At 47.9% G+C, this 14508-nt stretch overlaps 2 protein-coding genes across 2 annotated transcripts; both read left to right on the plus strand.

The window, feature by feature from the left end:
* Positions 1 to 38: 38 nt before the first annotated feature.
* Positions 39 to 8427, plus strand: LOC115543122 (zinc finger CCCH-type antiviral protein 1-like). The gene is made up of 4 exons (XM_030355675.1): positions 39 to 82; positions 7171 to 7339; positions 7684 to 7783; positions 8231 to 8427. Exons 1-4 carry the CDS (start codon positions 39 to 41, stop codon positions 8425 to 8427), a joined length of 510 nt encoding a protein of 169 aa, XP_030211535.1.
* A 1928-nt stretch (positions 8428 to 10355) lies between these two features.
* LOC115543124 (protein mono-ADP-ribosyltransferase PARP12-like) lies at positions 10356 to 14372 on the plus strand. The gene is made up of 5 exons (XM_030355678.1): positions 10356 to 10583; positions 11656 to 11763; positions 12077 to 12207; positions 12499 to 12650; positions 13313 to 14372. Exons 1-5 carry the CDS (start codon positions 10356 to 10358, stop codon positions 13738 to 13740), a joined length of 1047 nt encoding a protein of 348 aa, XP_030211538.1. The 3' UTR covers positions 13741 to 14372.
* Positions 14373 to 14508: the final 136 nt, after the last annotated feature.

Below are 14508 nucleotides of genomic sequence, written 5' to 3' on the forward strand. Positions count from 1 at the left end.
CTAATATTGATTAGATTTCTTGTGTTGATTCCATTGTAATGGACATCCTGTGCCTCTTCGGGGTGCTCCATATCCTGATCTGGTATGTCTGGATCTGGGAGGTTTGCCAGTCTGCAGATGTTGTGTAGCACAGCTGTCGCTTTGATGAACAGAACGACCTTCTCTGGAGAATATTGGAGATATCCACCACTCATGTCATGGCACCTCCATCTAACAGGAAAATATGCAGTTTTAGAAAGATCTTGCAATATGTCTTTAGTAGACCTAAGTATGCCCTGAGCTAGAGGGCCTTACAATGCACTCACACCTTCCAAATGAAACACACCATGCACAGACCTTTAACTACTTTTATGAATATACCTGCTCTTCCAGACTCCGAACAGACGTTCCACTCTTGCCCTGCATTTTTTGTGTGCTTGGTTGTATCTGATAATACAAAGCAAATATCATAAACTGAGTGTCCTAACAACACAAATGTAAGAATACTTATATATAAGCTATTTTTTTTTATTTAGCATACCGCATGTCTTGTGGTGTGCGCTCATTGGCTACTGGCGTCAAAAGAAAGGGTTTTAATGGGTAGCCAGAATCCCCAAGCAGCCATCCACTCAAACCACTTTCCCCCAGATACGTATTGATGTCACTGCAGATAGACTAGTTGTTACAACAAGTAAAACCACATTTCTAACAATATAGGCCTAGGGAAATAGTCTTAATCATATACGCCACCTTGTGTTGAAGACGAAGGCGTCATGACTTGACCCAGGCCACTTCGCTACTAAATGTCGGATGAGCATGTTATGGTCTCCTATTGCCTGAATATTGATCGCATGGTATCCTTTACGGCAAACATAGGTAGCTTCATCCTCTTTGGGCGCTTTAATTGGAAATAAGGATCCGTCCACCAGTCCTATTACACCCGGCATCCTTGCGTGTTCATAGAAGGCTTCCTTGATGATGTTGAGTTCATCACCCGTTGGAAACTTAATGTAACGTCGGGCTAATCCGCCAATGGCTTTTGCCACCTCAGTTAAATTACGCGACACTGCAGGTTGTGAAAGTTTACCTATATCGGCTACTTCGCTCTGAAAGTCACCTTTTGCAAAAAGTCTCAGCGCATTTGTCAGCTGTACGACAACAGGCAGAGCCCCATGACGGCGTGTCGGTCTCTCCAGAAAAGGTCGTAGCTCCTCGGCCAAACCCAGGATCATGGCCCGGGGAAGCCTGTACCGGCTTATAAGTGTTGTATCGCCGAAACGTAAAACATCGTTGGGATCACTCAAAAGCCTTTCCACAAACATATTTCGTAGATCCCCATTAGGCCTACGTCTACGATTTTGCTGCGCTATATGTAATAAAAGAGCAGCCATCTCGCTAATTTGTAACCGTAAATGACAGTTATGACAGTTGTGAGAGCTGATGGGTCGTCCTAAAGTTAGGACCGTTTATTTGGGATTTTGGTGATTTAGGATATTTCTGTAATACACATTTCCTATCTGGAGTTAAGATAAGAACACTGACTTTAGGATCGGACGTTCTGTAATGACTTTTCTCCTAAATCCGGTCCTAACCCTTGTTACCATAGTTACCAAACAGATAAAATAGGATTTACGAGTTAGGAAGTTTCTGTAATACGGCCCCAGGATCACAAGCTGCATTACCCACACATAGCCACTAGGAAGCAGGATTGAACACAAAAGCTGTAATTACTATACATAGCCACAAGGGGAGCAGGACCCAACTGAAAGCTGCAATAACTACTCCAGCCACAGATGGCAGCACCTTTAGACAGGTGAGGAAGCCGAAGCTAATACGTCACATAGGCCACGCCTACTAGGTATTAAAGCAGGGCCTGGAGTCAACGAGAGCAGAAACATCCGGCAGTCCAGACTTGCGAGTTAGATACAGAGGCTGGCTGTTTGTCGCTCACACTCATGTTCGATACAATTCCCCTCCTTTTGCTTCATAGTTACCATACCGAAATACTTTAACAAATAAAGTGAGTTATAAGCAATCCGGATTGGACTACTTTCTTCAAGAATACGGCACATCGGAGACTGCAGACGCGCTGTCAAAATATCAACTCGTCAGATTCAAATGCGCTCATGGCTCTTAAAGGGGATTAGAGCTGGCACTCTCATTGGTTAATTGCACGTTACGCCCAACCACACCCACGGGTAATTAGTCTACTTCAGACCAACCATTTTTAGATCGGGACTGGGGAGGATGCTAGCGCTCTCTGTTTTAAATCTTTTTAGTCTTTTAAACTTTTCACTTTACGCGTCCGACCAGTGGACCTTTTCAAATCTAGCGGTTGCCTACCTGTTGCTGCTAGCACACTACCTGCAGTGTACTTTTTCCACCGTTGCCGCCGGCACCACTATGTTGAGTTACTCCGTCGACCAGCTGATGAATCTCAAAAAATTTCTTCACCCCACCGGACATTACAACTATATCCACAGAGGCTCCCGAAAAAAGTTCCTCAACCCACAGAAAAGTCCTTCCATACCGGCTATCTGGTCACTGTCACGTAGTTGTCGCACCTCACAGACGTCATCAGAGCGTTGTCTCCTACTGGATAAGTCGTTTGGGCATCTCCATGGCAACACCTCTCAGGGAGCTGGATGGAAAACGGGGAGTGGATTCTAGTCTGCTACGTCCACTGCCAAGATTCAACCTGGTCTCACAGGAATCCGTGAAATGACTACAGACGAATAACACGAAATCCGTGGACACATCACGGAAACTTGCATTTCGCTCCAATGCAAGTTAATGACGCTGATGTTCCGTGGCTCACACACGGATCCCCGTTTCAACGAGCGAGTCGACTACGGGGGCTTAACTCAAAACCCGGGGTGGTCTCACTGAAACACTTAAATTGTCCTTGTTGTGTCCACGGAAGTTGCTCCAATGCAAGTAAATGACAATGATATTCCGTGGCACACACACAGATTCCCGTTTCAATCTGTGTGTGTGCTCCCGTTTCAATCTGTGTGTGTGCCACATTTGACCACAGCGGGGGCTTAACTCAAAATCCGTGGTGGTCTGATGGAATCACTTCAATTGTCCGTGATGTGGCCACGGAATTTGCTCCAATGCAAGTAAATGACACTGTTATTCCGTGGCTCAACACGGATATCGGCGTGTTTCCGTGATGTGGCCACGGATTTCGAGTTAAGCGTCCGACCGTAGTCATTTCACGGATTCCTGTGAGACCATGTTGCAAGATTCGTTGCTTCATCCAGCAGCAAAATTGAACTTTTTAACGCCCAATCAATCAGCAACAAATCCTGCCTAATACATGATCATACTGGATAAATGTCTGGATTTTATGTACATCACAGAGACCTGGCACCAACCAGATACTTTCTCCTCCTTAAATGAGAGCTGTCCCCCAGGATATAGATACCTCCAGAAAGCCCGCAGTAAAGGTTGTGGTGGCGGCCTGTCAGTCATCCATCGCAGTGATCTGGAGTTATCTCTGCAGCCCCTGCCTGAACTCTCTTCATATGAATGCCTTGCTTTTAAATGTAAACCCCCTTCCTCCGTGCTGTTCCTCCTTATTTACCGACCACCAAAACTGAACACATCTTTCATCCCTGAGATGTAAACTCTCCTCACAACTTTCTGCACATCCTCTGCCAATGTTATCATTTCAGGTGATATGAACATCAACGTCGACACCCCCTCCTGCCGCTTTGCTGCTGAATTTCTTCAACTATTGGACTGCTTTAATCTAAAGCAACTTGTTGATGGCCCCACACACACCAGGGGGCACACTTTGGACCTGGTCATCGCAAACTCTGCCCCTCTCACTAACCTGCAGGTGTATGACCTTGGTGTCTCTGACCACAAGATAATTTATATGGAGTTGCCATCCTCATCCAGCCTCTCAAAGCCTAGAAGAAATATCAGCTTTAGAAACCTCAAAAACATTAACCAAGAACACCTGGCAGCAGACTTTAAGCATCTCTCCACACTCTTCTCATCAGCCGACGAAGCAGTGGACTACTACAACAGCCATCTGAGTAGCCTCCTGGATCACCATGCACCTGTTAAAATCAGAGCAGTCACCTTCACCCGCCCAGCGCCCTGCTTCTCAGATGGGCTGCGGAAGATGAAGGCAGCAGGGCGAGTCCTTGAGCGGCGATACAAAACATCTGGCCTCACTGTTCACAATCAAATCTTCTGGGAGCATCTACTACAGTATTCAAAGTCTCTTAAAGAGGGACTTCACTTTTTTACTCTGACGCCATCAGAAACAATCCAGGAAATTCCAAACAGCTCCTCTTAACTGTCAACCATCTTCTCAAACCACAATCCCTCCCACTTACTGGCACCACAGAAGAACAGTGAAATCACTTCATGGACTTTTTCAAATCAAAGATTGAAAATATTCGCTCTGCTCTTTCCAGTCCTCCCACCCAAACCGTTCCCCCATATACATATGCCATCTCACAACCCCTAAACTGCTTTCCTGTGGTTTCATCAGAAGAGGTGCAGAACATCATCAGGAAGATGAAACCCTCCACCTGTGCCCTGGACCCTCTCCCAACCTCCCTGGTAAAAACCCATATCACTGTCTTCAGTCCCGTGATCACCTGTTATAAATCACTCTCTCCAAACTGGTCACATCCCCCCCCTCTTCAAGAAAGCCATAATCAGACCATTGCTCAAAAAACACCCCCTTGACCCAGAAGTCCTATCACACTACAGGCCCATCTCCAATCCCCCTTCATATCCAAAGTACTTGAGAAAGCAGTTGCCACCGGCCTTCAAAACCACCTCAAACTAAACAACCTCTACGATAAATTCCAGTCCGGTTTCCGCTCCGCCCACAGCACAGGAACTGCACTCGTAAGAGTTACAAACGACCTCCTGAGGTCATCCGACGCTGGCTCCCCTCACCTTCTTGATCTCTCTGCTGCTTTCGACAGTCGACCATGACATTCTACTAAACCGCCTCCACCTCACCACTGGACTCACTGGCACTCCCCTCAGCTGGTTCCAGTCATACCTCACAAACCGGATAGAATGCATCTCCCTGGGTCCCATCAAATCGAACCCACACACAGTCACTTGCGGTGTCCCCCAGGGTTCAGTCCTTGGGCCCATCCTCTTCATCCTCTACCTCATCCCCCTTGGCCGGTCATCAGCCGCCATGGTTTTTCATTCCATTGCTATGCCGACGACACACAGCTCTATTTCAATGCCACGGCTGCCAGCCCACCTTCAACGTCACCGTCATCCCCATCAAAACTCCCCACGTGCCTGGAGGAGATAAAGGTATGGATGGAGCACAATTTCCTCCAACCCAACAGCTCAAAAACCGAAGCCATCCTGGTCGCCACCTCTCACCAGACCAAATCATCATCCATAACCAGCATCACTGTTTCTGGCTCAAATATCCCTCTCTCATCAACAGTCACAAATCTTGGTGTAAAAATTGACCTCCAACTCACTTTTGAATCAAATATCAACCACCTCTGCAAGACCTCCTTCTATCACCTCCGCAACATTTTCAAACTCCGCCCCATTCTCTTCCTCTCAGACTCTGAAAAACAAGTTCATGCCTTTATCTCCTCCAGACTGGACTTTTGTAACGCACTACTCATCGGGATCCCTAGCATGAGCCTGCAGAGGCTCCAATACATACAAAACTCCGCAGCTAGGATCCTGATGAGAGTGCGCAAGCATGAGCACATTACCCCATCCTCCACTCACTGCACTGGCTTCTGGTTTCCACCAGGATGTAACCCTTTGAGATCTTCAGATGAAAAGGGCACTATAATGAAATGTATTATTATATTATTTATAGATAGGCGCCGGGCGCAAGACTCATCTTTTGCGCCGGTAAACTAGCGACATCACCATAGAACCGCCCACAAAGCAACTTGCGCTTGGCGCTTCTCACTTGCGTTTCAGACCGTTAAAATAGGGCCCAAAGTGTGCATATTTATAATTTGAAATTCATCCGAGGGTCTGACTCTATAGCATATAACCGCGTTTTCGGAATACAATTTAATGTAACAGTAAGCTGACAACATCGCAACTGCAAATGAACAACACGGAGATAACCATGGCAACCAGTCAAACCAATTTTCTTTTGCAATCATTCTGCGCGCGCATCCGCCGTGTTGATGAACAAATAATCCCCCTATATCGCGTGAGATTCGTTCGTGTGGAGAGACAGCGGGCGCTCACATGACGTGAAGCGTTTTCTGGCATAATGTGACACTTGAGAACCTAAAACCCCGTTTCTCTTAGTTGGCACGACAACACATAACAGGTGTTATCAGAAATCTCCCCTTTGGTTGTAAACGGGGCCTTAGTCTCCCTGAAGTACATGAACCGCGACCTGGAGGAGAATGCTGCCTGCTGCCGATGGACAACAACAATCGCTGGCAGCAATCCTTTTCTCCTCCATGCCGCGGTTCAGTCTACTTCAGATTGATGTGGAAGTGGAAGAACCAGAGACGTCGGAGAACCCAACGCAGTCGTTTTCAGATTCATAATATCGTCTGGAGGCGCACACAGCTTTTGGCCAGGACAATATATATTATATGATATAAATATCTATGTGGAATAGGATATTATTTAGATAGAGAGCTCCAGGACTCCCGCCGGAGCACCCGGAGTGTTCTAGAATATTTACAGAACACGGCCGAAAGCTGTGTGTGTGCCTCGCCATTGCAATACATCCAATGTAAAATGAGTGCATAGTACCGTGACCGCCAGCTGCTCAGGGCCACACCCCTACCCTCCATCTTGACCCGCCTCTAATAAACGGCATGTTTGTGGAAAGCTCATTGTGGGACTGGCTCGTAGTGTCTGTAATTCGGCTCCAAGGCTGAATTTCTAGAACGTCTTCAAGTACAGTATTAGGGGCCCACTAACAGCTATATAAAAGCATTCATAATTAGTATGCCATGGGATCTTTAAATGAGCCGGTTTAATCCCAGTTCAAAACCATTTTAGTTTAAATAAGCCTACTCCGTTTAATCCCAGTTTGAAACCTCAGTTTGCATCTGTTGATTTCTAGTATCCCTTAAATCCTGTCTATTTTTCATCATTGAATTGGTTAAACAAATGTTGTGTGGCGTTTTTATGCTGTACTTCTCTCTAAACCCACATACCGAGGGTCAACGGTGTGTGATGTGTTTCCTGCAGCACGGTTGATGTAGAAGCGGTGTGCTTTGGCACCATGACGTGTGGACTCCAGAAGGTCAGGCGTCTCTCCTCCATCTCCTCAGTCCTCATGCCTACCCTCCTACTCACCACTGAGTGGCTCTGGTACTGGGAGGAAGGGAATGGGAACTGGAACCAGTACGATTCACCGGTGAGTTCAGCACCATTGCAAAGCGGCGCCTTTAGTAGAGTACCTGCAAAGAGCGGCAGGCTAGATAATTGGCGGGAGAGTAAAAATATGCTATCAATTGTGCTCAAATATTTTATTCGAAGAACTGATTTGAACAAATAAACAGATATTCTTTACCAAAGAACGCATGTGTTTAAAACCATTACTCTGTGTGTGTGTGTGTGTGTGTGTGTGTGTGTGTGTGTGTGTGTGTGTGTGTGTGTGTGTGTGTGTGCGTGTGCGTGCATGTTGGTGCGCGTGCATATTGGTGAGCGTGTGTGCATGTGTGTTTGTGTGTGTGTTCGTTTGCCATTTGCTCTCTCCAGCCCAACAGCAGCACAGAGCTGGAGCAGAAGTTCCAGAACGACCCCCAGGAGGTGGTGGAGTTCACCGCAGGGTCCCATGCCTACACACTCAGCCTCCAGGGTGAGGCCACCGTTACCCCCCCCCAGCCCTCGACCCACCCATCATTATACACCCCATGAGCTGGCATAGATTGTCATACGACGGGGGAGGGATTGTGACGTTGCTAGGGAGTTTCAACCCCTTGGCAGAAAAGGTTGCTGGTTTAAACCCCAAGCTCACTGCATTATCATTTAGGGCAATTAGCAGACGCTTTCATCCAAAGGTTGTAAGCGCCATACAACCATACACATTTGTCAAATGAGGTTAGGGTGAGGTGGCTTTCTCATGGACACCTCAACACTCATTTAGGAGGAGCCAGGGATCGAACTAGCAACCTTCTGGTATCAAGTCAACCCTTTATCAATGATCTGTTATGTGAACTCTCTGTGAGTCGCTCCAGACAGCGTCTGCTGGATGACTCAATTGAAACGTAGCATCATTAGATTTGAATTTCTTTGCATTTTGCAGACATGATCCAGACCAATAAGAGACACGGCACCAAGAGGCTGGTGAGGCGACGGCCTCGCTTCCTGTCCTCTGACGACGTGCAGGACATCAGGACAAGGTGCGTTCCACCTGGAGGACGGACGAGAAGAGAAGTCAAATGTCTTGGTCCCGATACACAAGTGGCTCTCAAACTCTTTCTACTAGTGTACCCCCTCTAATATTTTGTTTTTGCCAAGTAAAATAAAAATGTGTGAAAATATGTATGGAAACATGAACATTAAAATGTTCACGTTAAATAAGGTTTTCTATTATCTATTATATTATTCAGAATTTAAAGTTTTAGATCCCATGGCATGAATATTTCAATTTCTGAGGTTTTCTAACATTAATATGAGTTCCCCTAGCCTACCTATGCTTCGACAGCAGCTAGAAATTTTGTTGGGTGTAAAACGAGCACTAGGCATTCTGCTCTGCCTTTGAAAAAACAAAGCTCATACGCGCCGTTTTGGAATTTTCCCAGTATCTCGTCATAAGGGGAGATGCCACCTCCCCTCTTTCTGCCTTGTCAGCCCAGAGAATTTGGCCCACCAATGAGATACGACGTGCGAGCGCCACGTGTGTGTGTGTGTGTGTGTGTGTGTGTGTGTGTGTGTGTGTGTGTGTGACACTTGCGTTACAGTGTGTGTGATTACACACACTGTAACGCAAGTGTCTTTGTTATTTGATTGGGATAACCGTTTTGCTGTTGAGTCGGACTCTGTCTCTGATATTTCCACAATGAGACTCGTAGAAGGGGTTACCTCAGCCATGGTTGATATGGAATTGGGGGAAAGGAACTTTGGCTGTTAAGGAACGGGGCGAAGGGGACCCAAGCGCTGGACACAGGGAGGCAGAGACGGGGTAAAAGGAAACAGGGTTTATTGGGTGACGGGGAAGGTGACAAGCTGGGGCGAAGCAAGCGGTACGGTTCGACAGACGCCTCTCGGTGGACGCCCAACAACAGACGGGTGATCCCGATGGAAGTCCCGGATGAGCGAGGCATCCAGAGTACGACTCCGGGGAACCCAGGAGCGCTCCTCAGGACCATACCCCTCCCAGTCGACGAGGTGTTGGTGACCCCGGCCGCAGCGTCGTACCTCCAGATGGGTGGAGTGGGGGCGGAGCTGGGAGAGACAACAGGCTGGTGGAGACGGGCTTGACCTGGGAGACGTGGAAGGTCGGATGTACACGGAGGGATGGGGGAAGTCAGCACAGGGGTTGATAATAGTCTTGATCTCAAACGGGCCGATGAAGCAGGGGGAGAGTTCGGGAGGAACTCCCTTCAAGGGAAGGTCCCATGCCCGAAGCCACACCCTCTGTCCGGGAGCGTACTGGGGGGCAGGTAGACGGCGCTTATTGGCCTGCCATTGGGAGCGGGAGGATGCGCAGGGAAGCGCAGCGCGTGTGCGCTTCCAAGTGCGCTGGCACCTGCGCATGTGGACCTGGACCGACGGGACTGAGATCTCGACCTCCAATTTGGGGAACAGGGGTGGTTGGTAGCCCAGTGAGGCCATGAACGGGGATAAGCCGGAGGATGCGTTGACTAGCGTATTGTCGGCATACTCTGAAAAGCTGAGAGCTCCAGGAGGAGGGACTGGCGTGGGAGGTACAGCGGAGCGCTGCCTACATCTCCTTGTTTGCCCGCTCTGATTGTCTATTGGACTGGGGGTGGAACCCGGAGGAAAGGCTGGGTGTGGCCCCTAGAGGCGCGCAGAACGCATGCCACACGTGAGAGGTGATCTGGGGACTCCTGTCGGAAACTATGTCCTCAGGGATGCCATACAGGCGGAACACGTGCCTGACCAGGAGATCTGCTGGCTGTCTTGATGAGGGAAGCTTGGGAAGAGCAACGAAGAGCGACGAAGAGCGACGAAGTGCGCGGCCTTGGAGAAAAGTTTGATCACGGTGAGGATGGTGGTGTTGCCCTCGGACGCGGGCAGACCGGTGACGAAGTCCAGGGCGATGTATGACCACGGCTAGGAATGGGTAGGGGCCGAGGCAGACCGGAACGGGGACGGGTCGAGGTCTTATTCCGGGCGCAGGTTGCGCACGCCACAATAAACGCACGGACGTCTGCGTCCATGGTAGACCAACAAATCGGTGGCGGATGAAGTCCAAAGTGTGGGCAATTCCTGGGTGGCAGGTGAGCTTGGAGGAATGGTCCCCGACCAGTACCCTGGACCGTACAGCGTCCGGGACGAACAAGAGATTTGGGGGCCGGAACTGGGGCCTGGCTGCTGTCTCTGAACGAGGCGTACCTCGGATTGAGTGTGAGTGTGGCGATCTGACAAACGGGGGGATCTTGACCAGGGACTGGAAGACAGCGGGGGCATTGGTGAGTCTGAAGGGCATAGCAAAGTACTCGAAATGACCCAATGGGGTGATTAATAGTGGTGTCAACAATATTCGATTTTGTCGCTGTTTATTTTCGTGCCTCGAGTGGACAATAGAGTTGTGAAGTACATGCTAAGCGGCGGCGCTAGCTAGCAACAACAACAACACTAGCCTGATTTCCAGAACACCGAATATTTACAGAATACGGCCAAAGGCTGTGTGCGCCTCGCCATTGCGATACATCCCCTGTAAACAGAGCGCATGGTACCGTGGCCACAAGCTGCTTAGGGCCGCACCCCCAACGCCCTCCTTGACCCACCTCTCTCCTCCACATTTGAATTAAAGCTACAGACACCGAAACGGCGCAATTGGGGAAAGCTCAATGTGCGACTGGCTCGTAGTGGCTGTAATTTTGCAACACGGCAGAATTTCGGGAACGTCTTCAAATACTGTGTTTGGGGTCCACTAATATCTATATTAAAGGATCCATAAAGTAGCATGCCATGGGACCTTTATCTTTACGATTTTCTGATTACCCCCTGCAGTACTCCAAAGTACCCCTAGGGGTACGGGTAACCCCACTCGAGAACCACTGCACTAGACAATATAAAAAAAAAGCATACCCAGGCCCAACCCTGATGAATCCTATCACTTTCACTTTTCCTGCTTTATGACCAGGAAGCTTTGGGAAATTCAGGCGACTTTGTATTGCCGTATCTGCTGTCACACCTCTGGCCTAATATTGACCCTCAGATTTCAGTGAGACACAGCTAACTTTTACATCGGGCACTTTGGACCGCTAACCATAAAATTGACACAGAACGGTTCCTTTCTATTATGCTTCAGGTGAAGTTAGACAATATAAAAAACATTACCGACGATTGTACGACCTCAGAAAGTGCCGCTGAGTGCACCAGTAAGGCGACTTTGTGTCGCCAGATCTGCCGTCACACCTCTGTCCTAACATTGATCCTCATATTTCAGTGAGACACCCACTTTTACGTCGGGCACTTTGGACCGCTGCCCATAAAATAGATACAGAACGGGTCCTTTCTATTACGCCTCCGGTGAAGTTATTGTTATTTTTTTATTTCAGTAGAAGGCCTCCAAATGGTCCACCAAATGTCCAAGCTTTTCCCAGACACTGGGACAAGACCCAGGTTCCTGAGATTGGATACAAGGTAATTATAATCCTTTTTATAGGGTTACATAGAAGGGTTACATGCAACAACATTACCTGCCTTTTTAGGTCGAGATCATAAATTCCATGTGCTTTTAGAAGATTATATTCATTATTAGAGAGATGCTGTTAACCGTGTTCAGATTTTTATCCAGTATTGATGGTGATGACATCCTGGTGATTAATAAAGTTAGGATTTATTTAAAAAGATTAGTTAATAGTGTTTAAAAAGATGAGTCTCATGACATACACCTTTGGGTTGTTCTAACTGTTCTCAAGGGTAAATTAAGAGCTCTCTCCTCTGTCTCTGGTAGAAAGTACTGCTGCAAGATTCATCAAAGGAATACAAGAAGGTGGAGACGCTGTTTCGTCAGACGATGACCGCCTTTGACATTGTGAAGATCGAGAGAATTCAGAACAAGTTTCTCTGGGACCAATTTCAGTTGTACGTCGGTTGGTCGGAAAAGCTGTAGAATGGCAGACACAAGGGACTCAAAACGATAAAGCTTATTATGATCAACTGTCATTTTAACCAGTTTTTTTAAGCTTTGCATTATCGGTTGGATCACGCTTTTATAACGTTATCTTACGTTATAACATTATCTTATCTTTATAACGTTATCGTTATTTTTTGCAATGCTTTATAACGTTATAAAAAAAGTGAGTTTTTATAACGAAAACACGAATAATGATCAACTGTAATTTTAACCTTTTTTTTATCTTGTTTTTTTAAAAGGCAAAGGGAACAAATGAAGAAAAGGAATGAGGGTCGTAATGTGGCCGAGAGGAAGCTGTTCCACGGCACAGACCCCAAGTTCATCAACGCCATCTGCTGTTCGAACTTTGACTGGAGGATCTGTGGAACCCACGGGACCTCCTACGGCAAGGGTAAGCTAACTGCTACGACAACGCTGCAGGATTTAAAGGTGCAGTTTGTACGATGAGGGGCATCTAGCAGAACAGACTTTGCAAAGATTTTATATTCATAAGTGTGTTTTAGTTATTGTATAGCCCTTAAAAAATTATCGTTGTTAATTTGACAATGAGCCCATGACTTGGAGACGGCCATGCTTCTACAGTAGCCTAGGACGGACAAACTGCTCCAGAATTTAGGTTTAAAATGTTAAATCATAATCGCTGCCATACTTCGATATCAAACTATGAGCTAAAGCTGGTCAATACCTACCATGTCTTTTGAAAGGGAAAGGTGATGGAGGGGTGATATTCGGTTGGTTGCAATCTGCAACCTCACCTCTAGATGCCACTAAATCCTACAGACTGCTACTTTAACAACTGACATGGGTAGGAACGGCTTGGATAAGATGTATTGTTTTTTGCTATTTTCTGCATGTATTCGATAGAAAGATGGTTCATGTTTCAAAGCACAATCAAATGAATTACCTGAAGTTAAAGCAACACTTTATATTTCCTCTCCTATCTTGTCACTCTTCCTCCTCCTCTCCTCTTTCTTCTCCTCTCTTTCTTTTCCTCTATCTCCACCTCGGTCTCCCCTCTCCCCTCCTCTGTCTCCCCTCTCCCCCCATCCCCAGGCAGTTACTTCGCCCGGGACGCCAGCTACTCCCACAACTTCACCCGGAACGCCTCGACGGTCCACTCCTTGTTCGTGTCCCGGGTGCTGGTTGGTGACCACACCCTGGGCGCGGCCGGCTACGTGCGCCCGCCCTCCAAGGACGGCGGGGACACCCTCTTCTACGACAGCTGCGCCAACAACATCCTCTCGCCCTCTATCTTTGTCGTCTTCGACCGGCCTCAGATTTACCCGGAGTTCCTGCTCACGTACAAGGAGAAGGCTGCGGTCATGGATCACTCGCCGCCCAGGTTGCTCAGGTCCGCCCCCTCACAACAGCCCTACCCAGCCCCCCCCCCGCCCACATCTGTTCCCAGAGCCACGCCCGCACATCGCAACCCCGGCGCTTTCTCGAATGCCGTCCCGACGCCACGGCACTATGCCCCCTAACAACAGCCCTACCCCCCCCCACCCTGCGCTTGCGAGAAGGGTTTTAGGGGGCTCTGGGGGGCTTTGGGGTCTGGACCCGTCGTTCTAATCTGGAATGCCTGAGGTTTAATAATAATAATATGTATTGATATACGTAAACGCTTGGACATTTGGTGGACCATTTGGAGGCCTTCTACTGAAATAAAAAAATAACAATAACTTCACCTGAAGCTTAATAGAAAGGACCCGTTCTGTATCTATTTTATGGGCAGCGGTCCAAAGTGCCCGACGTAAAAGTGGGTGTCTCACTGAAATATGACGTATCAACCATGGCTGAGGTAACCCCTTCTACGAGTCTCATTGTGGAAATACCAGAGACAGAGTCCGACTCAACAGCAGAACGGTTATCCAAATCAAATAAAAAAAAATCTAAACTTCCCTCAACAAGCAATCACAATTCTACTACCAGTGCCCTGATACGAGAGCAGCATACCCCTATAGTACTGCTGAGTGACTTGTGTTTGTCCTCTGTGAAAAGGGGCTATTCTAGTCCGGGCAATACCCCTGTGTGGGAGTGTGTATCAGGGTGTCAGATTCCCACTGTAACTCAATCTCCCAGCACATGAAGGGAAGTGGCCGCTCAACATCCAACCCCCCCCCCCCCCCCCCTCCTCCCTCCGTCCACAGTCATCAAAGACGCTCTTCAGATGATGGACCGCTAGTCGGCGACGTCTGGGGAGACTCCCCATACATGAACTCTGATCCGCACCTCACTGATGACAGGTGATC

Source organism: Gadus morhua, chromosome 4 (genome assembly GCF_902167405.1).
Source record: "Gadus morhua chromosome 4, gadMor3.0, whole genome shotgun sequence".
Classification (NCBI taxonomy): Eukaryota; Metazoa; Chordata; class Actinopteri; order Gadiformes; family Gadidae; genus Gadus; species Gadus morhua.